The 25,000-nt window shown below is 41.8% G+C and overlaps 1 protein-coding gene across 1 annotated transcript in view; it reads left to right on the top strand.

Annotated features, from left to right (window-relative positions):
• The window catches only part of tafa3b (TAFA chemokine like family member 3b), a 115,788-nt gene that overhangs the window by 80,163 nt on the left and 10,625 nt on the right, over positions 1 to 25,000 (top strand). Inside the window, exons 3-4 of the mRNA XM_042099122.1 lie at positions 21,888 to 22,037; positions 23,775 to 23,899. Coding sequence (XP_041955056.1) covers positions 21,888 to 22,037; positions 23,775 to 23,899 — 275 coding nt within the window. The remainder of the gene's footprint in view (positions 1 to 21,887; positions 22,038 to 23,774; positions 23,900 to 25,000) is intronic.

Here is a 25,000-nt window from a genome sequence, read left to right as displayed (position 1 = left end):
GAGGCCCCTCATTGGTCGAGGCCCCTGGGCTGAAGACCAGGTAAGCCCCTGCATTAAGGCGCCAGTGCCTGTCTGTCATGGGCTTATAATGTGCTCATTACCACATCCTGTCTGTCACAGGGTTATAACAGAGACGGTTGATAAAGCGAGACGATTCTTAAGAGGGTAAATTCTGGCACGTTCTGACGTGGGTTTCGAAGCTGTCACACCCATTTAGGAGTCTAGCCGGAGGTCCAGTGTCTATGTATTCCTATGGGAGAAATGAGCATTTCACATTCAGCAATGTAAGTTTTGAACCCATTTTCTACAAGCCACATGTCTCCCTAACATTCCGACATTGAAATTGTATTTTCTAACAAAACAAATAAAGACAAAAATAGCTTTGTTCGTGATCTGTCACTGTCTCCTCAAAGCTCTGGTGCACAGCCACCTGTTCTCAGAGGCTCTAGACTCAGAGATGGTTCATAAACTAACCTAACATATTTTTTGCTAGAACTAGTAGACTACCACAAAATTGCTGAACGTATGTTATTACAGATTTGTTTGCAACAATATATAAGTTTAACCAAAGTCCTTAGCTGCTAGCTAGCTAGTGAACATTCCCATTCACTTTCCGTTTACTGTGCTAATGTTAGCTAGCTCGGTTAACGGGGCAAAATGAAATTATTCATTCCGTGTCCGAAAGAGTGTTTCATTGGCATCACACACAAACAATGACTGTAAAATAGTATACAAAATGATATTTATATGTTATTATTGCTTATTCAGAGAAAAGTTTATGTTTCGACAAGCCTATTTAGGAGTCCGGAACTAGTGCCATTTCGTTCCATTGGTGAATCGTCTTATGTTCATCTTAGTTAACTATAGAATCTTTGGTTATAATGTGCTCATTACCACATCCTGTCTGTCACAGGGTTATAATGTGCTCATTACCACATCCTGTCTGTCACAGGGTATAATGTGCTCATTACCACATCCTGTCTGTCACAGGGTATAATGTGCTCATTACCACATCCTGTCTGTCACGGGCTTATAATGTGCTCATTACCACATCCTGTCTGTCACGGGGTTATAATTTGCTTATTACCACATCCTGTCTGTCACAGGGTTTGTGGGGAGAGCTGGACCAAAACGCAAGGCAAGTTTAAGAGCAAACCTAATAAAAGGAATCTTTATTAGGCCGCAGCAACCACATACATCAACGTTACAACATCAATGACCGACAGATGACTGAGGGGAGACAGAGGGTTTAAATACACAGGGGTTAACAGGGCACAGGTGGACAAGGAACAAGAGACAGGTGGAAACCAATGTTCCCTCTAAGCTGCGCGCGCACGTGCGCGGTCGCGCAATAGATTTTTCAGACCACACAAACGATTTTTCAGGGGTTAAAAATCTGAGCATCAACGGTGATGTAGGCTAGGTAATAAACATTTAAAATACTGACATGTCTGACAACCAAGCAGGATGTAGCCTAAGTTAGAATGTTTACATACAAAGTATTCTTTAGGCTACAGGTGGGCCCTGCTCCAGTTATGTAGTAGGCTACCATGGCGAAAAGAAAGGCAGAGCAGATGCCCCAGAAAAGGTCTGCCTAAAACATGAGTGGCTAGATGAAATAGGCCTACTCCAATCTGACACAAAAGATGGTCCAGTTAGGAAAAAACTTTCAGACATATTTACGAAAGGCGTGATCTGCAAATTCTGCTCGGAGGCAAGAGTGAAAGGAGAGTTCGCTCGTGGGAAAACTTGATCTGAGTCGAAACTTGATTACCTAAAGCGTTATCTGAAACACAGAAAGTCCATGTAGACACATTGAAGACTTTAAGACTTAGACATGGGACCTCTATCGATCAAATTCTCCCCGAAACTAATAAATCCCGAGAGAGACGAATTTAGAGAGCACGATCCGACCCTGAACAAATAAAATTATTAATCGACAATGTGATGGTTGCAATTAACACCAACATGTCCATGTTGTTCAGGATGCACGATCATATGGCACGATGCTTGTGCTTTACATTATGTTTCGGAAGCAAACTGATTTCAGTTACAAGACAGTTTATTTCTGGAATCATTCAGCTTTCAGGATGCCCTGCAGAAAACATCCTTGATGCCATTACCAAGTTCTACGCAGACCATGCAAAATGGTATGTTTACTTCAGATGGTGATTAAAGGCTGTATCAGCGATTATGGCTGAACGTCACATCTGTTGATGTTCAAACAAAGAGAGCTAGCTCGCTACTCCCTTCCCCTCCCTCCCGTGCAATTGAAACTCGCACATCTCGTCGGTTATTGGTTGAAACACTTTATTTTGCCTTTGAGTGGTTGCCAACACTTGTTGGTAGCAATTGTTTTTGTGTACAGATCTCGGAGCCTAGGCTGACTACAGAGACGCGTTTTTTTATCGGACGGCCTGCTTATGGCAGACAGCTAGCGGATCGTTAGGAAAAATTAGTTGAATTTGATAATTTATGTTTGTGCATTTTTTGTGCCTGAAATCACTGATACAACCTTTAATGTTGAGCAGACTTAAAGGAGTGGCTGCTTTACTGAAGCGTCAGGTACCGCATCTCACAAGATGAGCCACATAGTCAGATAGGCCTATCTCCCTCAATGAAATTCAAATTACATGTTTCGTAGCCTAGTTTATTGCAAACCACTCCAGTTATAAAATTGTTTAGTCAAGTCAGATTTATTTTTAAAGCGCATTTAACATGCACATAGTGCAACCCAAAGCGCTCCACAAACAAGACACATAACAACAAGACAAAAGATGCCGGATGGAGCGGCGTAGTCGCCAGCGTACCCATGACATCAAGACAAGACAAATACATTTAAAAAATAACAAATACAAAAAATGCCGGACGGAGCGGCGTAGTTGCCAGCGTACCCGTGACACCAAGACATACAAGACAGACAACAAAACAAATAAACAAATAAAAGAAAAAAGAAAATATATTTAAAAAGGGGTAAAAGTGTAAGTTAAAATTAGTCCAATTTACAAACCAGCTGAAAATGTCCAAGGGCAATGATGATCTCTGAAAACTGCGCACAGAGCTGTGTCTTCACAACCGATGCAATGCCAACAAAGTTGTTTAGCTACTGACCAACCCGGTGAATTCACTGGCAGTCTGGAGATAACGTTAACGTTAGAAGCTAGGCCTTGTAGACTGCAGTCTGGAGATGACTTGAAGCACAGTCCAAAGTACTGGGCAATCGTGTAGATCCGCAATTCGGTGGACTTAACAGCGACAATTTGTTGCTCCGTGAGATTGCAGCTCTTCACCGTTAACGTTAGTCTGCAGTTGGCATTGCAGCTCGCAGGTCAGCAACAGCTCGGCGACCACGGCAGATCTTTCGCAGAGTAGCTAGCCTAGGTCCAGCTGTCCCGGAGATCCCCTCGACCAGACAGTGAAGTGCACCGCTCACGGATGGATGGAAGGATGTCAGAGGCCCAGTTAGTCTGCAATTGGCATGGCAGCTCGCAGGTCAGCAACAGCTTGGCGGCCACGGCAGATCTTTCGCAGAGTAGCCTAGGTCCGGCTGTCCCGTGAGATCCCCCTCGACCAGACAGTGAAGTGCTGCACTGCTCACGGATAGATGGAAGGATGTCCGATGCCCAGCTAGGGCAAAAGCTAGCCATATCAAGCTCCCATTGGACAAATGTCAACGACATCAGCTGACTTAGAAGCAGTAAAAAGGACTAAGAATAACACGAAAACTATCAAAAATAGCGTAAATAAATAGGGAAAACATTTAACTAGACAAACCAATACAAAAAATAAACCTGACATTACATAAAATTACGAACATTACATAAAAACAAACAAAAACATGATGCCAGACGGAGCGGCGTGTATCGCCAGCGTCCCCGTAACCTAGCAACCTGTTTAGGCTACCTTTAGGAAAAATGGCACCATGTCAATTTAATAGTCAATTTAATAAGCACTGCATTAGCATTTTTCTTTCACTGAAGTTCAACTAAACTGACTGGTAAAACACCATCAATAAAATGTTCCACAAGTCCAACCATTATAAAGAATATTGAATAAATATCAACATTTTAGACATATTGATGCATTTGCGGTCATCTCTTTGAATTCCCTATGGCTAACGCAGGCTCGTGGTCATTTTCGGCAGGTCGCGTGGTTGCGAATTGCTCACAGTGCTAAAATGTGCGCTCAGAAAACAAAATATTTGCTCAGTGCTGAAAAAATTAGAGGGAACATTGGTGGAAACCATAATTAAATTAACAGACTAACGAGGATCAGGTGAGGGGCGTGGGAGAAAGTGGAGAGAAAGACAGCGAGAGAGTTCAAAGAAGAGGGAGAGGAAAAGAAAGAGGAAGAGAAAGGAAGAGGAGGGGAGATAGAGAGGAGAAGGAAGAGTAGGATATGAGTAGATTACACTGCCACAGAGAAAGGAATTAAAGCCTTAATAGTTCCTTTCACTAGTAATTGATGTGTTGTGTTCAGAGTGAGAGAGAGAGAGAGAGAGTGTGTGTGTTTGTGTGTGTGTTCAGAGTGTGTGTGTGGTGTATGTGTGTGTTCTGTGCGCATATGTGTGTGTTTGATGCAGTGCCTCCACACACCCTAATAGAGAAAGATATTTCTGCTGTTGTTCTTTGCTGCATTCAAGGCCTTGAGGACACCAAGAACACCCCCCCCCCCCTCACACACACACACACTTGTTCTCCCTCTCTCTCTCTCTCTCTGTCTCTCAAATTCAAATTCTAAAGGAGCTTTATCAGCTTGACCATAACGCTGTACAGTATTGCTAACACATTTTGGTCCAATACATCAAATGGGGAGGAGAGGAGGGGCAGACAAATAAAACAGAACATTGATATGGTACAATTATGAATTATGAACTATGGAGAACAGTGTGTGTGTGTGTATGCGTGTAGATGTACTGTAGGTGTGTGAATGTATGAGTGTATGTTCATATTTATGTGTGCATTTCACCTCAGCAGGTCCTTTCATTATGCCTCTTTCTCTCTCTCAAAACTTTATTTCTGCCTCTCCTCTTTTCTCTGTCTCTCTCTCTATTTCTGCTTCTCCTCTTTTCTCTCTCTCTCTCTGTCTCTCTCTCTATTTCTAGCTCTCCTCTTTTCTCCTCTGTTCTCCTTTTCACTATTCAGTACAGTGGGCATCGCTTTCAAATGGCCACTTCAGTCCATTACGAGGCGTGAAGCTGCGTGAAGCTTTAGTACCACTTTCAGCCACTGTGCGTCGCTCTGCCACTGTACATTGCTCTGCCTGCTGCCCCTTCTGAAAAAGCTCGATTTACCTCGATTTAGGCTACTTGGGTATGGCTTAAGGTTTGACTACACGGTGGTAACGGAAATCGAAATTTGCTGTCTACATTATTGTCAGTGTTGGGTTAACGCAACTACGCAAATCAAAACAGTGGTGTGATAATTGAGCCAGTAGAGAAATAACTGTTCAGAATTAATCTGTAGCCTTGGGTAGGCTTCTGCGACATTTTAACAGGCTACGCTATAGAGGCTTAGACAACTATGACCCACGTTTTGGTTTCGTAAATTAATTTGCCCTACTTCTTGACTGCAATGTAGTCAATTGACTGCTTGACATGTCATTTTTATTTTTCTGTACAATAAACAAATACATTGCTTTATGCCGCAGAATTACATTCATATTTGGAACTTATATAGTCCAATGCATCGTTACACTACGTTAGTGTTTCCCAAAACCATAGTAGCAACGAACGTTCGCAACAACTATCGTAAAGTTGTGTAGTTACAACTACACCTCTCGACCTGTGGTAGAATGCTAGTAGAAGCATAGTTCCATGGATCTTCATGTCAAAGACGTCACTGACGCCAGTTATTTGTTTGCAAATTAATAATTATAAATATATTTAGGTTTCTAATTGATATTTAGACTTCTAACCACCATACATCCATATTTTAAAATGCCCAAGGCAGAAAATACATAAATTAAAAGTCAATTTGCAGCCATGTGTACGTAAGTAAAAGTCACACACCTGCAGATAATAATAAGGTGGTGCGCACTTTTTGACGAGTCAGCTGAGAATATGTAGCCTTTGATTTTCATGGAGGGGGGGGGGGGGGTCCTTGTTAGTTTACGCAAACCAAGCCAAGAAGGCTGATTCTGATTTTGATAATATGATCTGCACAAAAGATAAACTTAGGTAAACAACGATGTCAATATTGTTGTCAACGTCTTAACCCAGATTCGAACTCTTGGACAGGGGACTGGTAACTGCTGTGCAACGGCGGCTGTCATCTGCCGGCCTTAACGCAATGCGCCACAGAAGTATGTGCAGGTGCTGGAAACTATCATGGTCCAAACTTACAGTACTATGTAAGTACGACAGTTTTGGGAAACAGTCGTAACTTACATGTTGGTTAGTTGAACGATGCATCCTGTTAGTAAAAAGCTAACCTCCGTAGTTGTACGTGAAACGCACCCCAGATCAGCTTGTAGGCCATTAGCAATCTGTTTATTTTATTTTATGAAGCCTACACAGTAGATCACATGCCACATGTTCAGTTTTACTCATTATTGGCCATTGAACAGTGTTGTTATTTTGTTTTAATTGCATTGTTACTGTGTGTGTACACTGAAGTGTGTTTTGTGTTGGTGTGTGTGTGTGCTGTGTGTGTGCGTGCGTGCATGTGTGTGTGCACATATGTAATCACCGATGCTGTTGATCCATGTGATTAAGTCATTGCTGCGGCAACACTAAGAGCTGCCAAAGGGTCATTGCATATTGCTGTTATTATATTCTCTTTTGATTTATCCTGCTGTTATCGAGGCCATGGCGGTTTAGTGTGTGTGTGTGTGTGTGTGTGTGTGTGTGTGTGTCAGCAGACCATCCCATCCAACACAGCCTTGTCCTTTTGTAATGATTTGCCTTGGAAAGAGGACAAACCGTAGATGGCTATTAATACAGCAGGCCAGGGCTTCAGGAAACAGTCACTGGACAGAGAGAGAGGGAGAGGGAGAGAGAGAGAGGAAAAAGAGAGAATGAGAAGGATAAGAGAGAACGTAGGCTCAGGAAGTAAGAATCAGTATGCTCTCTTGCGTTCCTTCTGTGTCTGAAACCCATGATTCCAAATCCACAATTCCAAATCTGTGATTCCAAATCCACGATTCCAAATCTGTGATTCTAAATCCATGATTCCAATATAGAAGCAGAGGCATCCATAGATTGTTGGCCTTTCTAATGTCTTACTTTCACATCATCCACTTAAACTCTCCTGCATGCTACTTTAAGGCTTTTAGGCTGTTAAATCTGTCATTGCCGACATGCACAAGTAGGTTGAGTATTTTATTCAGTGAAGTAAATACTGCTCTGCCTTATCCCTCTGCTTGTTGACATCTTCTTATCATGTATTGTATTATTTCATGACCACTAAACCTTTGATTCCATCTAATGTTGTCATCTGTTGACTCCATTCAACTGCGCTTGTGATTGAATCATGCAGTTGTAGTTCTGATGGAGGGCAGAGAAAGGCACTGATTACGTGATGAACTTCAGGTCTGATAAATGCCACTTCAAATGAAGAAGCACAGCGTGTGCTCTCCCCAACCCCACACAGCTGCTCCACACACTCCTACAGCAGTGGCAGGCAGATGCTCACACAATAGACCCTTTCAACAATAAAAACAAAAACAATGCTTGAACATTCTATTTGGTTCCCAATCTACTTCCTCTGCATAGAGAGCCGAAGTCACACCCTTCTACTTCCGCTACAAGGGACCTATCTTTCAAAAAAATATGAACGGGAGTTAATGGAGATATAACAATTATTTTTTGGTCCAGTTTGAATTGTGCCACAAATTTCACATATGATGTGTGTGAATTTAAAAGATAATTTTTCACGTTAAGAAAGTGCTGTTGTTCGATAGACTTAAAAAGTTATGTTGGTTTTATGGGAATCCGCTCAGTGGACTACATCTCTCGTCTCGAACGATAATATTAGCTGTTATGCTAGTTAACGGTTGCATCTTGCTGCCTGCTATGTCACAGTATCTTATGTACAGTCTATGGACGAATACAACTTACCTGATGTGTTTAATCCTCTGATAATTCAAGGCACAAGTCAACCGGGACCAGAAAATAATTTCTTTTTCGCCATAGACTGCCGTTCAATTTGTTTTTAAAGATAGGTCCCATGGTGGCTAACGGAAGGGGCGTGACTTCGGCTCTCTATTAAGATAACATATGGAATGTTAAAATGGAAGCCTTGTGGGGCCAACTATGATGCTGATAATGGAACTCTCTTGAAAGGGTCTATTAACGTTTTTCATGTGACGTATTCTAGGTTCTATAGCTTTGTTTACATCCACCTAGTAGGCAAGGGACAAGTTGAACCCATTGAACATCGTTGTCTGCAGCTGCCTCTCAGTAGGCTACATCTCTGTATTTCAGCAATGTCAACATTTCAGGCATCAATATAGGTGATGATGAAACGTTATCCCATTGTTCAATATTTGATAGCCTGTCACAGGAACGTTATTTCGCTAAAATCGCCCTGATTTGGTGCATTGATCTGTATCGATAGCGTTATGGGAGAACTTGCATGTAGCCTATGGTAGCCTAACTTTTTTTCTCTGTTCAAAACTCGGTTTACATGAAGACGATAGACTTTCTTAGAAGCTGTGAAATTTGGCCAGAAAGGAACATGTCTTCCCTCTGAAAGTTGACACAAAATCAAACAATATTTGATAATTTAACTTGAACTGAACAGCGACAGGTTTTGGTAGGCAGTAGACTCAGCAGACGTTAAAACGGTAGCCTACATAGCCAGCGTCAGTCAGCATCATGTAACATTAATGTTGTTAAAGTCATGAATCCTGTAACATATTATAACATATAACAGCGATGACTCATTCGAAGACGATCTGCATGGATATATAACCACCCAGAAAAACTCAGAATGTGAGTGATAAAGTTCATTAATTGTATGAAACTTTTTTTTACTAGTTCATTGCAGCATCGGCTATATTAGGCTGTTATGCTAGCTCAGCCTTTAAATATGCTGTTATTTTAGTCATGTGGACTTGATGAAACGGGTAAAGATAATTCATAAACTGCTTATTTCTTACATGACTGAAGCAGTAGCCTAGGTTCAACAGTGGTGTTTGAGGTTGCTGTGTTAAGTTCAGCTCAAAAATCAGTTTATTTTGACATACGGGAGTTAGCCTAACTGAGCTGTAGACTATAGCACATAAGCCTATTCTGTTTTCATTTATTTTGTGATTATATAATCAAATGACACTCATGATAACTTGAAATAGAAGGACAGAAGATAGGTGATTGATGTCCACAAGCACGAATTTCACGAGACAAATTAGAACAAACTGTTCCGGTAAAAATAATCTTGCCATGTTTAAAATGCTGCAATTCATTTTTGGATGACTGTAGATAGTTGTATTTTAGCCTACGTCTTCGTAGACAATAGGCTACACCATTAGGCCATCTTGAGAGTAAAAGACTTCACAGCTGCTAACGATCATCCTCCACAACCACGAGGATAGGTAGGCTAAACGATCGTTCGTCGCCTTTTTGCTTCTTATTGTAAAACCAACTGTTAGGGCCTACACAAGTGGTCGGCATCCCGGTCAATATTTGATATTAAAATTTCCATTTTGAAGCTATTTGTAACTATGTGTAGCCTATGCAACCCGACTGTTGTAGGTTTGCCTACCACTCTCTGCAGTGCCTTGCCTACCATTCTTGCCTACCACTCTAATTGTAAATAAACTAACATGACATTATGACGTGGTGCAAAACCTTAATAGGAACGATGGACACAGACTGTATAGTTCCAACTCCATTCACCGTCAAGTCAAGTCAGATTTATTTTTAAAGCGCATTTAACATGCACATAGTGCAACCCAAAGCGCTCCACAAACAAGACACATAACAACAAGACAAAAGATGCCAGATGGAGCGGCGTATAGTCGCCAGCGTACCCATGACATCAAGACATGACAAATACATTTAAAAAATAACAAATACAAAAAATGCCGGACGGAGCGGCGTAGTTGCCAGCGTACCCGTGACACCAATACATACAAGACAGACAACAAAACAAATAAACAAAAAATATATTTAAAAATGGGGAAAAGTGATGTTAAAATTAGTCCAATTTCCAAACCAGCTGAAAATGTTCAAGGGCAATGATGATCCGTGAAAACTGCGCACAGAGCTGTGTCTTCACAACCGATGCAATGCCAACAGCCATCAGCATCTACACTCTCTCAGGGTGTGTGTGTGTGTGTGTGTGGTGTGTGTGTGGGGCGTGTGTGTGTGAAGTACTGTTCCATATCAGCATGTTTATTTGGAAGAGACGATGCTTCCTATACCCAGTGGTGGAGGAAGTACTGAAACTCAGTACTTAAGTAAAAGTACAAATACACAGAGAAATATTTACTTTAGTAAAAGTAAAAGTACCACAATGACAACCCTACTTAAGTAAAAGTAAAAAGTACCTGCTTTTAAATGTACTTTAAGTATTAAAAGTAAAAGTATTTGCATACTTTATTTTTTGCATATTATTTATTCTCTTAATATCTATATTCTAAAAGGAAAAATCAGTATGGGCTGTGGCATTTTAATCTAGTTAGTTTCTAAGCTAGTTTTAGGTTATACTCGACTAGATAGTTTTAAGTTAATGCAATTGTGCTTACCATCTGTGGCCCATTACATTCTGACCTACAATTCTAGAGACTGTAATTCTGGTTATCTACTAGGGTGATCTGCTGAGTAATATCATTCAGCAAAACACGAGAGCCTGAAGTTTAACGGGGTAGACAAGGGAAACGTCGGGTGGATCGTAATGCCAATTATGCTGATTGAACAGAAAAGTTGATGAGAAAGGTGTCTTTATGATTAAGTTCAGTTTCACTTGCGCAGACGCATAGACATTGAATGAGCGCTGACGTTACGCCACAATTGTAGGCTATGCATCTTTATTTAATCACACACAATTAAGGAATATTTCCTAATCTGGAAAATGTTACGTCTTTTCCAGCCACCGGTTCATTAATAGTCTACCATTCATTTGTGCCGCAAATGATCAGACGTGTGACAGAAGCATGGGCATAGCCTGTAACTTCGCTGATCCGCGGATAGCAATCTCATCGGAGAGGAGGCCCTAACGCTGCAGATAACATACAGAGAAAGGCACAGAACACAGTTGCATGTACAGTGTAGCCATGGGTCTGGTGAATATAGCCTACCGAATGCAGATGGCTACAAGCTCACGCTTTGCCTGGTCTAGACTAGAAGCTTATGTTTCTAAGAATGCACGTAGCGCTCCAGAATCTTTGGTAGCAACCCCCCGGTAAAACAAACGTGTTTGTCAGAGAGAAAAAAAAAAAACTGATCATAAAATGTATCGTAAAAAGGAACGATGGTGTTGTAGAAATGTAGCGGAGTAAAAGTACAGATAATTGCTGTAAAATGTTACGAAGTAAAAGTCAAAAGTATGCACTATAAATTTTACTTAAGTAAAGTACAAATACGTGGAAAATTTACTTAAGTACAGTAACGAAGTATTTGTACTTCGTTACATTCCACCACTGCCTATACCCTTGAATCTGTAAACTCATGATAGATTGCTGAACTGCTTTAATCTACTGGATTATTCAGAAGATTTGATTCCTAATGTAACTTGACTTGTAAAGTGGAATCAAACAAAGTATATAAAATGTGTGTGTGTGTGTGTGGTGTGTGTGTGTTTGCTTTCTGCTTGGAGTATTTTTACATTACTGTGTCAAGGAGATAGCCCGGTTGAAACCAGACCCTTCTCAGTCATAACTGAGAGTGGGTCTGGGGAAGGTTCGTTCACAGCCCATTTCCTTTTTTAAAGTATATTTTTTGGGCTTTTTATGCCTTTAATTAGATAGGATAGTGGAGATTGACAAGAAGTGATTGGGAGAGAGAGTCGGGGTGGGATCTGGAAAGGACCACGGGGCAGGAATCGAACCCGGGTCGCCGGCGTACGGTGCAGGTGCCCCAGCCAGTCGCGCCACTGCTGGGGCCGACAGCCCATTTCCAAAGGGCGTTCCCAAACGGACGCCAATCAAAATGCCTCTGACGCAATAGGAGAGGCCAAAAACCAATCAGAGCAACGAAAGAGACAGAGTGACGGAAACACAGAATTTGCAACACTGTCTGGTTGTAGGGAGAAGCAGGAAGAATTAACCACTTTTTAATTAAACGTAGGCTAATTTACAAAGACATCGTACCACACTGAAAGCAATATTTTGTCACTAGCAATTTACATCTGCCCTCTGTCAAACACAATTGACCGTTCGCAAAACCCCGCCCATCGAACACAGATGAGCCAATGGCAGTCCAGTAGCTCCGTGCAGGCAGACATGGCCTGTCAACTTCACCTTACGGCTCCATAGAAATGTATTGGGGGCCTTGATATTTGTCCGGTTTTGTGGGATTTTATAGTGATATTGAGTTGAGTGAGTTGAAAAGGACAGTCAAATGGCATATGTGGGATTAACACAACACCGATACACAGAAAAATGCCTTTCAATCTTGATTACGTTTTTTGTAATTATGTTAAATTAGATTAAATTATCTTGTCCCAGATCTCTACTATTTTAAAGCAAAGGGTTAGCTTCTACTCCTTAGCAAACCATAACGAAACAGTGCTCCACCACATCTGTGGATTAACCCTTTCGTGCCCGTGCCGAACATTCCATTTTTGGTGCTGGATGACCTCCTCACACAAAAAACCTTATTTCTTGAGTATAATACATACCATCAATGGGATGGTAATGTTGATATAGTAATGAACAGTATTTGAAAATCCTCTCCAAATGTATATCCGGAATTTGTCAGAATTTTCATCATTTTTCTCTACAAGATAGAGAAAAATATAGAGTGTATGATATATTTAGCAAGTTGTGGGCTATTTAACAAAAAAGACTGTATTTCAAAAGTTATGATAATTTTAGTGATCAGTGTAAAAAAATGCAGGAAACGGGATTTAGAATGTTGACAGAATTCACATTCACTTTCTCACCAACAACATAAAAGTATGCATAAAAACTAATAATCAAGTCAGAAACAATGGTTTAGATTTATTTGGTCTATAAGAATAAACCATTTATTTGTATATAAGCAAATACTACAGTCAATAAGAATGACATGAAAAAAAACATCCTAGTAATACAGGAAGTAAGTATACTGTTTTCATTGAAGACCATTTCGGAAAAAGAGACATAAAATACATTTGAGTCAACAAATACAACTTCCTTATATAAATCAGTATAATATGAAAATGATATACATTTCTAAAAGCTAGGAATACAATCACCTTCACTCAAAATTCAATGTGTTCTAAACATTTGAAAGTGGATTACATACTTAGAACAAGCCTGTGGAGAATAAACACATACACACATATACACACAAACTCATACCCACACACACACACACACTTACAGAGGAGGATAGGGAAAGGTGGGGTGGGGAACCTGAAGGTTGAACACAGAAGAGCTATGACTCATTACTAAACGCATCCCCTTTTGCAGAATGCCAAATCTGACAGCAATTTGTTTATCAATAAAACAAATTTGCCTACCGTTACACTCCAGCGCCATACAAGCTACTTTAGTTTTATTATGTACGTTTTTTATAACAAGCTCCTGCTGTACAGGAATATGTACTTGATGGAAAGACGACAGAGTAGTAGTTGGAGCAGCTGAAGGTGAGGCTGAAATTTCAACGGAAATGCCTGCCGGCTGACCTAGGTTCAACACCAGATTCTGCATTGCATTGTCAAACTTGAATTAACAAGAAGCTACTGACAACGGCAATGTCAATGGAGAAAAAGTGCTTTCTGGTATTCTGCGTTTTTTGGAGTACACAATATGTATTTATCATTTGGTCAACGTCCCCTGATCCCTGCCAAGACTTGGTTCCCCAGTAGCAATGGATATTAGGGAGGGAAGTGAACCCCATGTAAATGATCAATCCCAGAAACCTGTGAAACTCTTCTGAGGTCTTTGTCCCATGCCCCTGCACTGTTTGCACTGTCTATTAATGTAAAAAATAAAATCACAAAACTACAGATTTGTGCTTGTATGCACACAAAAGAAGAGGTAGCCTAAACTATTGAAGCATCCTCAGAATATACTCGAAATATTTCTAAGTATGAAAAGTCATTTTATTACACATGGGTTTAGCTACCCTAAATCTGATTGCCTGGCTGGCATCAAGATAAAGACAGATTACATTTCACCTACTAACAAACTGCTGAAATGCAATAATGACATTTCTGACAGAATATGTGATTTCACATCATGTTTTCTATAACTACATATTGAGAGGAGTTGTGCTTCATCTATTTCAAGTCATGCCATCTTAGAAAATGTTGAGACAAGCACGTCTGATGTTTGTCATTTAGAAGTTAGCAAGCTAAAATAGTTCACACTACAGACTGCACTACACGAAGAAACAACCCGAAGAAAAGGCAATAAGTTAATTACATTTCTGACAGAATATGTGATTTCACATCATATTTTTTACAACTACATATTGGAGAGTAAAAATATTGCTCAACTTATTTCATGTCAGAACGTAACGCAACTTGAAACGCGGCGCCCATTGATTTATTAAGCTTTGGTTTGCTATACTGTCTTGCCAATATAATGCTTACCTAACAAGCAAATTTGTACTAGAAAACAAACTTACCTACAGGTTATATACTAACAGGTTTTTAAATGAAACTGTCAAATGAAAATAACTGACATCAAAAGCAAACGAGAATATTGCAAGCAGTTCAGAATTATACAGCTAGCTAAAGTTACGTGACGATGCACTAGCCCCCCGCTAAGCCATAATGTTGACACTGATGAGAAAGCATATTACTGTCAAATAACATGATTTAAGGACTTCAAATTAAGATAAACCATAACTAGAACTGGTAAAAACAATATTACCTCAGTTTATCCAGCTGTGTGGTTTCCAGTTGAGGTAAACTCCAACTTAAGTGCAGGTGGCATCCGGCTGTCCACGTCAAAATCACCGAAAATATTTTTTCAAGACTCATCTTCAAGTATCCAAAACATTTCGCGCCATAAACCCCTTAACCAATCATATCAAATTGAAGCTTATGTTGTCAGCATTACGGGGAAAAGTTCAGAAATAAAATCAGTCATTGGACAGCTGAGATATTAGTAACGATTGGTCATCGTTACTTTTGTAACGAAATTAGAACGGTTGAGCTCGTAAGGGTTAAGCCCTGTCACTTGGAGGAGACTTGTAGATAACTAACGTTAGCATAGTTAGCTAACTGCTGCTAATAACGTGCTAGCTTCGTCACGTCAGAGAAGCATGGGGCTGTGCCACTGATCTTTTTAGATCAGTGGGCTGTGCACAGTAGTGTAACATTTATTCACCATATAATAATAAAGTTGAAGTGGCTCTGCAATGTAGGCTATGTTTCCGGTTTTTGGCAGCACCATGTTCCTTACATGACATGTCCCAGTGTCCTTGTAACATGCATGCAAGTCTATCTACCACAGCTAATATTAATATCAGTGAATCACACTCGCCTCCCGTTTAAGTTTGTCACCCAACAAAGCTAGATATGAGTTTTTATACATGTGTCTCCATGTCATATTGCAGTCCTTCAACGGATTGTAAATGATTGTAAATCTAAAAGAGCCTCTTGTGCTGTAACTTTTACAGTCTTAACAGCTACTGTACCATTGAATTTCTACAACTCCATTCTGAGTTTGACGGGCGTAGTAACAATAACTAGGGGGCGTGGCTTTTGCGAACGGTCAATTGCATTTTCAGCTCTGAACAAAACCGTTCACGTTCAAACGAGCATTTTGTTTCATTCGTCCTTTCTGGCTGTCCGGGTCATAAAGCAGGCATGGGGGAAGAGAGACTGAAACGTTCAAAGCAATTATGCCGGAATTGTTTCAAGGCAAACTCTAAAGTGTAGCATTCGAGTAATGCTCGCATAGCACACCAATTCAAAAGTAGCCTATGTGTTTTCTGTCGGCTACGTGTCCAGCTACTGTAGGCCTATAAATGAACAGAATATCAAACCGTTTTCAGTAGCGTACCACTGTTGCAGACATCACATAGGTATCCCTTACATGTTTGTACAATGTTGCATATTCCAACATAAGGAAGCAGCTGTCTTAAACCAACGTTGCTTATGTTGCATATTCCAACTCAAGCAACTCCCTGTCTTAAACCAACGTGATAGCAGCTTCGGCAGCGGCAGCAGCCATCGTTGATGTTTTTTTTTTTTTTAAAAACCCCGGCTTCTTCAACATAGTGCTCTATCGTCATCGTGTAAAGCCCACCTCAAGGGCTCTGATTGGTGCCTAGATCTAGGAAAATTGTAAATGGACTAGAATGGGTTCTTGGCCAGACGGACTTTCAGAGCGAATCTCGAATTTGCCGGAAGTACGTCTGGGTTTTTCCCAGGCTATCAAGGAGATGCAACTCAACATTGTCCCTGATAGACAGTGAAGTAGTCCTTTATAATGAAACATATGCACACACACGCACACCACACACACACACACACACACACACACACACACACGCATACAGTACACACACACACACACACACACATATATAGTGCCTAAGTGCTGGTGGCAGGATTACTTCACCACGAGACTCAGATACAGATGTCACATACTGTCACACATTGTCACTCACACATACATACACACACACACATACACACACACACACACACATACACACACACACATACACACACACACATACACCACACACACACACACACACACACACACACACACAAATACACACACACACACGCACATACACACACACACACACACACACACAAATACACACACACACACGCACATACACACACACACACACACACACACACACGCTTGGATTGGTGATTAGTAAAGCCATCAGATGCAGCCAGCAGGCTGATAGAAATATTTGCATGTGACATTTGCTGCCTTTGCTTCTGTCTGTGTGTGTGTGTGTGTGTGTTTGTGTGTATGTGAGTGTGTGTGTGTGTGTGTGTGTCCTAGAGATCAGAACAATGCCATTTAATGAGGGGGAAATGCCACCCAGCAGATACAACACACACATGCAAGCAGACACTAACACACACATACAAACACGCGTGTGTGTGAACAGGTGACAGGGCAAATACATAGAATGTAGTGTGTGTGTGTGTGTGTGTGTGTGTTTCTGCATGTCTGAGTTGTGTTGTGATTGAGTGTGTTTGTGTGTGTGTGTGTGAGTAGATCTTGATATGCTACTCACAGTCATGACAGCTAAGAGCTTCAAAGCAGCTGGGTCAATACCGCAGGACAGATGCCATTTTCACCCAGATGCTCACACACACACACACACACACACACCCTGAGAGGCGTTAATGATGCCCAGGGATGCTTATCAGTGTGAGATCGATGAGTGTGACAGCGGGGTGGGACGTCGGCCCAAAGTGGAATTGATTGGTCGTCTGTCAGGCCTCTCATTACACTGTGTGTGTGTGTATTTTAGTGTGAGTGTGTGTGTGTGTGTGTGTATGCATGTGCGTGTATCTTGTATGGGTTTGGATGTGTCTGTGTGGTGTGTTTGTGTGTGTGTGTTTCTGCTTACCTACTGTCAGCAGTCTTGGTTGAAGGCCTTCTAAGTGGCTTGAGAGAATTAAGTGATCGCTGAAATTGACTTCTATCAGATTGTGTATGAACAGTAAACTCCTCTCTATTAGTGGACAATGTGTGTATTAGATTGTGTGTGTGTGTGTGTGTGTGTGTGTGTGTGTGTGTGTTTGATTAGGTTGGTGTGTATCTGGCAGGAGTGTTCTTCACTTAAATGATGATTGGTTGGAATCAACATCTCCCCTCCATAAAGAGCAGCTGTTATTCTCAGCTCGGCCATATGGACACACACTGTTGCTCAATATGGGAGACCAGGGCAACACACATCACACACACACACACACACACATACACACACACACAACAAAATCATTAACAGCTATGTTGAAGAAATATATTTTAGTATCGCTCATTGTTTTGGCAAATAACCAAATAAACATATTATTGAAAAACAAAAGTGAAACCTTACACTCAAGGAGCAAAACATCAGCCCAGATTTGTACAACTATAAGCACGTTGCCAGCCTCAAACTTTTTGCAAAGCACTACACACTAAACACTGGGCAACAGCTGGGCCCTTGGCAACAACAGAAACTGAAGGCAATGTAGCACTGAGAGGAGGAGGAAGAGTGATGATGAGAGGGGAAGCCTGTAGAGGAAGAGGAGGAGGAGGAGGAAGAGTGATGATGAGAGGGGAAGCCTGTAGAGGAAGAGGAGGAGGAAGAGTGATGATGAGAGGGGAAGCCTGTAGAGGAAAAGGAGGAGGAAGAGTGATGATGAGAGGGGAAGCCGGTAGAGGAAGAGGGTGAGGAAGAGGATGGGGAAGAGTGGTGGTGAGAGGAGAAGCCTGTAGAGGAAGAGGAGGAGGAAGAGTGGTGGTGAGAGGGGAAGCCTGGACAAGCACCAAATTTATGTTTCAGATGAGATTTGAGCAACATTGGTTGTAAAGATTGGTTTATTGTCTTGAACTGATTCAAACATAATCATATGATGGATATGTTTGTGATAAGACAAAAAATAGAGTTTTGAGAGTAAAGAAATAGTTTTGACTGAAGTCTTTCATTTTGCAAAAGATCTAAGGGATTCTGCTATTTGGGTGTGATGTTAGTATCTGTTGTGTGTAATTATGTGTACTGTTTTCAAAATTGTGCTTAGGCAATTGAAATAAAAACTGTAAGAATGTCAGGGGACTGTACATTATAACTTAAAAAGGATTCTCCATTACACAGGAAGTAGAACAAGCTAACAAGCTCATCCATCCCCACACAGACAGTCAACGAGTATTGTACTACTGTGGAGCAAGCTAACACCAGATTTACAACAACAGAACAAGCAAATGCATGGCCCTATTGATTTAGTACAGCACGAGAGTCAGCACTCACACACACATACACACACACACACATACACACACACACACACACGCGCACACACACACACACACACACACACACACACATACACACACATACATACATACATACACACACACACACACATACACATGGCTGCATTGATTTAGAACAGCATGAGACTCAGCAGTAGAGTCACCGCCATACTATGGAATGTCATGTACTGTATTTGCTATATGTATGCATGCCATGCATTATATATGAACACACACACACACACACACACACACACACACACACACACAGTATATGAACACTTAATTCATGATGTGACAAGATAAAAACTGTGTTGAACAGACAGAGACTGGAGCAGAGAATTGTGTGTGTGTGTGTGTGTGTGTGTCTGTGTGTCAGCATGTGTGTGCGGAGGGAGGGGGGTGGTGATGTTTGTCCTAGTAGTCATGTGTGGGTATTGCTTCATAAATAAACTCCTGTCACACACACACACACACACACACACACACACATGCCCGCATGCATATACACAACACACACACAATCACATAATCAAAGTTTTGCTTCCAGACATGAAAGATTCATTTGTAAATCTGCAGTGTTGACTTTGACCGGCTTCTCCTGAGGGCACTCACAGTAGGAGGAGAGCAAGATTGTGGAATACAAAAGATAAACACTCACACACACACACACACACACACACACACACACACACACACACACACACACACATAAATACATACATACACACACACACGCACACACACATACACACATAAATACATATATACACACACAAACAAACACACACGTACACACATAAACACATACATACGCACACATACGCACACAGACACACACACACACACAAACACACACGTACACACATAAACACACACAGACACACACACACACACACACACACAAATACACATGCACAAACACACACGTACACACATAAACACACACACATACACACAGAGACACACACACACACATACACACGCACAAACACACACATACACACATAAACACACACACATACACACAGAGACACACACACACACACACACACACACATACACACGCACATACACACATAAACACACACAGATCCGGAAAGAGACTGAGATGAAGACAAAAAAGGGAATGAGTGGAGATAGAAAGAATGAGAGAGAAGACAAAACAAGAGAGAATGAAAGGCTGTAGGAACATAAAAGAGAGAGAGAGAGAGAAAGAGAATGAAAGGGGCAGGCATAGGCTCTCCCTCTCTCTCTCCCTCCCTCTTTCTCTCTCTCCCTCTCTCTCCCTCTCTCTCTCTCCCCCTCTCTCTCTGTCTCTCTCAACAGTCCGGAAACCTCTCGTCTGTGTTACATCAGCGTTCCGGTTTAGCACCTGTCCTCCTTGTGCCCACACAGCACCATATAATAGGGCCGTCCACCCTAGAGACCCACCATAGGGCCGTCCACCCTAGAGACCCACCATAGGGCCGGTTCTGAATGAGGTGCTGCCCGGTTCTGAATGAGGTGCTGTCCACCTTAGAGACCCACGATAGGCCTGGCTCTGAGAAAGGGCGAGGAGAGAGAGAGGGAGAGGGTAAGGAGAGAGAGAAAACAACTTAAGGAGAGGGAGAGAGATGGGTGAGCAAGTGATAGGTGAGAGTGTGTGTGTGTGTGTGTGTGTGAACCATTAGAGTCAGTTTATGGATCACAAGGGGAAAAGCTAACATCTCACGGTCTGAACACTAGACTGTCAGAAGACAAAGTCCTATAATGAAGACCGGTGGACCAAACAACAACAAAGCTCTGTGTGTGTGTGTGTGTGTGTGTGTGTGTGTGTGTGTATGTATATGTATGTGTTTATGTGTGTATGTCTTTGTTTGTGTGTGTGTATGTAAGTGTTTGTGTGTGTGTGTGGGTGGTGGGTGTGTGTTTGTGTACGGCTCCGTCCATTATTGGCAAGTTTAAGTATCATAGGAAATATTTCTATGTGAGAACAGCCACTGCAACCATGTGCATACATGGAGTACTTGCATACAAGGCAAGTACTCCTGTTAACAGAAAGGGGATTGAGTGTGTGTGTGTGTGTGTGTGTGTGTGTCTGTGTGTGTCTGTGTGTGTGTGTTGGGAGTGCACTGAAAGCTGTTAACAGGATGGTAGCACACACACACACACACCTCTAAACACACTTGGGTATACTTACTCTTCAACATTTGCTCATGAACACTGACGACATCAATGCTATGTCATAAACACATATTGTTGCCACTTTCTCATAAACGTATACACCAATCATTTAAAACACTTACACACACACACACTCAACACTCTCTCATATACTCACACTTCAGCTCTCTCCAATTATCACACACCTTGTCACTGCTCTTACATAAACACACACTGTGTTGATAATCTCTCATAAAACATACACAAATAGCAAATAATTTAAAATACACACACACACACACACTTAACACTCTCTCTGATTATCACATTTTTTGGCCTTTTTATGCCTTTAATTAGATGGGATAGTGGAGAGTGACAGGAAGTGATTGGGAGAGAGAGTCGGGGTGGGATCCGGAAAGGACCACGGGGCGGGAATCAAACCCGGGTCGCCAGCGTACGGTGCAGGTGCCCCAGCCAGTTGCGTCACGGCTGGGGCCAAACACACACATTCTTGATAATCTCTCAAAACCACAATACTCTCAAACACACACACACACACACACTCGTTCATATACTTAAACTTTCACGGCTGGGCGCTTTCACACCTGGCTCGTTGATTCCGAAAGAGGAGCATTTCTCCCGGTTTGATTGGGTATATTAAAAGCCTGTTCTCTGTTTCTGTGTGTGTGTGTGTGTGTGTGCAGTGCATGTGAAAGCGGGGACATGTGAGGTGATTGCCGCCCACCGCTGCTGTAACAAGAACAAGATCGAGGAGCGATCGCAGACCGTCAAGTGCTCCTGTTTCCCTGGGCAGGTTGCCGGGACGACGAGAGCCGCGCCCTCATGCGTGGACGGTAAGGTTCTAGAGCGCCTCTGGCTCTGTGAAGTTCTACGTCAAGACTTGTTCTGTAAGGTTCTATGTCCAGTTTTGAAATGTTATATGTCAGGTCTTCAGTTATGTAAACATTAATGTCACCTCTTGTTTTTAACATTCTGTGTCAGATTTGGTTCTGAAGGTTCTTTGTCAAATCTGGCTCTATATCCGTTCCGGATATATTCTACTGACAGTCCCTTTGGTTCTTTCCATTCTAGTAGAAAGTTACATAATAAGATCGCGAGCCCCTGATCTGCAGGCAGATAGAGATTTAGATATAAGCCCAACCAAGTGCCAATGTCTGAGTGTTCATATTCGCCTCAGGTAGCTCTTATTGGAATTATTCTAATTATGAATTAATCATTATCATTATAACAAATTATTCTCTTCTAAGAGGTGTGTGAATAGGATAAGTTATCTAATGAGGTCTCGTGACAGTGAAATTATGGAGTTTTGGGCTCACACACAGCTGCACTTAGAAAATAATTTACTACCTGTGAGCGAGGATCAAAGTGATATTTTTAATAGATAGACCATTTAAACTGAAATATAACTACCATATCACCTATTGCACATTTCATATTAACTACTTTGGAAATCCAAAGCATCTAGTGATATGGGTCTGTAGATGTCCATATTGGTGATTTGGGTCTGTAGATGGCCTTACTGGTAATATTGGTCTTTAGATGGCAGGTGCTTATTTTTAGACTGCAGGTGTTTAATGTTCGCATCGCATCAGTTAGACAATAGCATCAGAATGGTGATGTTCATTGTGAGGTGTTTAATGTTAGCATCACATCAGTTAGACGTTAGCATCTGAGTGATGCTCATTATGAGGTGTTTAATGTTGGCGTCGCATCAGTTAGACGATAGCATCAGAATGGTGATGTTCATTATGAGGTGTTTAATGTTGGCATCGGATCAGTTAGACGATAGCATCTGAGTGATGCTCATTATGAGGTGTTTAATGTTAGACGATAGCATCTCATCATGGCATCAGAGAGATGCTGATTGTGAATGAGTTAGAGAAGGGTGCTTTAAGACTCTCCCAGAGGAAAGAGATAAAGAGAGACTGAGTGAGATGAAAGAGACAAGGATGAGGACACAAGAGGTACGGTGATGACTGTGTGTGTGTGTGTGTGTTGTTGGTAGAGCGCAGGCTAGAACTATTCATTTAGTAGTGTGTCCGTGGCAGCCTTGTGACAGGCAGATCGATTTTTATCTGATGTTCTTTACTGTAAGAGCAGAGAGTGCCCTCTCCTCTCCTCTCCTCTCCTCTTCTCCTCTCCTCTCCTGACACACAAACGCACTGACATACACACACATACACATTCTCACATACACATACAATCTGATAGGCACACACACACACATACACACACACACACATACACACACACACATTTACAAGCACACACCGACACACACTGATAGGTATGCACACAGTCACAAACCAACAAACGGGGTACACGAAAGCTATCTGACAGACATGCACACACACACACACACACACACACACACACACACACACAGAAAGAGAGACACACTGATACACAGCACTCTAAAGAGGAACAGTATCGCTCTGTTCTCTGTCCTCATCCCTCTCTTTCTCATTTCAGTCTCAGCCCTCTCCTCCTCTTGCGTGTGTGTGTGTGTGTGTGTGTATGTGTGTGTGTGTGTGTGTGTGTGTGTACTCATCTCTATCCTCCTCCCCTAGCGTCCATCGTGGCCCAGAAGTGGTGGTGTCAGATGCAGCCATGTGTGGACGGTGAGGAGTGTAAGGTCTTGCCCGATCTCACCGGCTGGAGCTGCAGCACCGGCAACAAGGTCAAAACCACCAAGGTCAGTGCACAGGTCAAAGGTCAAATCTCAGAGACGAACAACAGTTCAAAGTTCAAGTGTAGTCACACAAGTGAAATTCAAATGCTGCTATTCTTGATTGTTTTAATAAGGGTCATTACAGATCAACAGGCCAGACAGCTAAAAGACTGTGTTAAGACATTTCCTGTGAGAAAATCATTACAGATCAAAAGGTCAGACAAAAGTTTGTATGTGTGTGTGTGTGTGTGTGTGTGTAGAAGAGAGTATCTAGTGGGCTCAGTGAAGCTCTTCTAGATCCCTACTGAAGAGTAAACAAAACATTCCCACATACACCCACACACACACACACACACACACACACACACACACACAAACACACACACACACACACACAAACACACACACACACACACACACACACACACACACACACACAGATAACCAGTGCATTGAAAAAGACATGACAAATGAAAGTGAGCAATAAAGCACAGCAGAGAAATGATACATAATTACAGTAAACCTTTTTATTAATGGTTGTGTAGTCGCTGCTTGTGTCCAGAATGCACAGGTCTGATGTGACATGGACATCATGGTGTAGTTATCACCTGCTGGAGCTCTGCTAGTGTAGTGGTGCTAAAACTAGCACCTGCTGAAGCTCTTCTGGTGTAGCGGTGCTAAAGTTAGTGCCCTCTGGAGCTCTGCTATTGTGGTGGTGCTACAGTTAGCGCCTGCTGGAACTCTGCTAGTGTAGTGGTGCTAAAGTTACCGCCCTCTGGAGCACTACTACACTGCATCTCATATGGCATACTTCTGTACTTAATTTGAGTGCATGAGTGCATTACACTTAAAATTTCGACCACACGAAGTGCACTGCAAGTCACCGGATGGTGCAGTCATATCGGTCAAAAATTTGAGTGTGGAACTTTTCAACTGATGCCATCTTGGCTACATAGCGGAAGGGGAGGGAGCATTTTCAAACTCGTGGTAAGTTGAGGAAGCTGTTCACGTGTTGACACAGTACAACCATGTCACTGTCAAATAGAGATCTAAAGTTATATTTTTTGTTGCAATCGTAATTTATGTTAAATACCTCTTCTTCCCGCACTATGTGAGTGAGTAGAC

The sequence above is a fragment of the Alosa sapidissima genome, chromosome 7 (assembly GCF_018492685.1).
Source record: "Alosa sapidissima isolate fAloSap1 chromosome 7, fAloSap1.pri, whole genome shotgun sequence".
NCBI classification, from domain to species: domain Eukaryota; kingdom Metazoa; phylum Chordata; class Actinopteri; order Clupeiformes; family Clupeidae; genus Alosa; species Alosa sapidissima.
The sequence above is the reverse complement of the archived record's forward strand: the minus strand, read 5'-3'. Positions and strand labels throughout refer to the sequence as shown.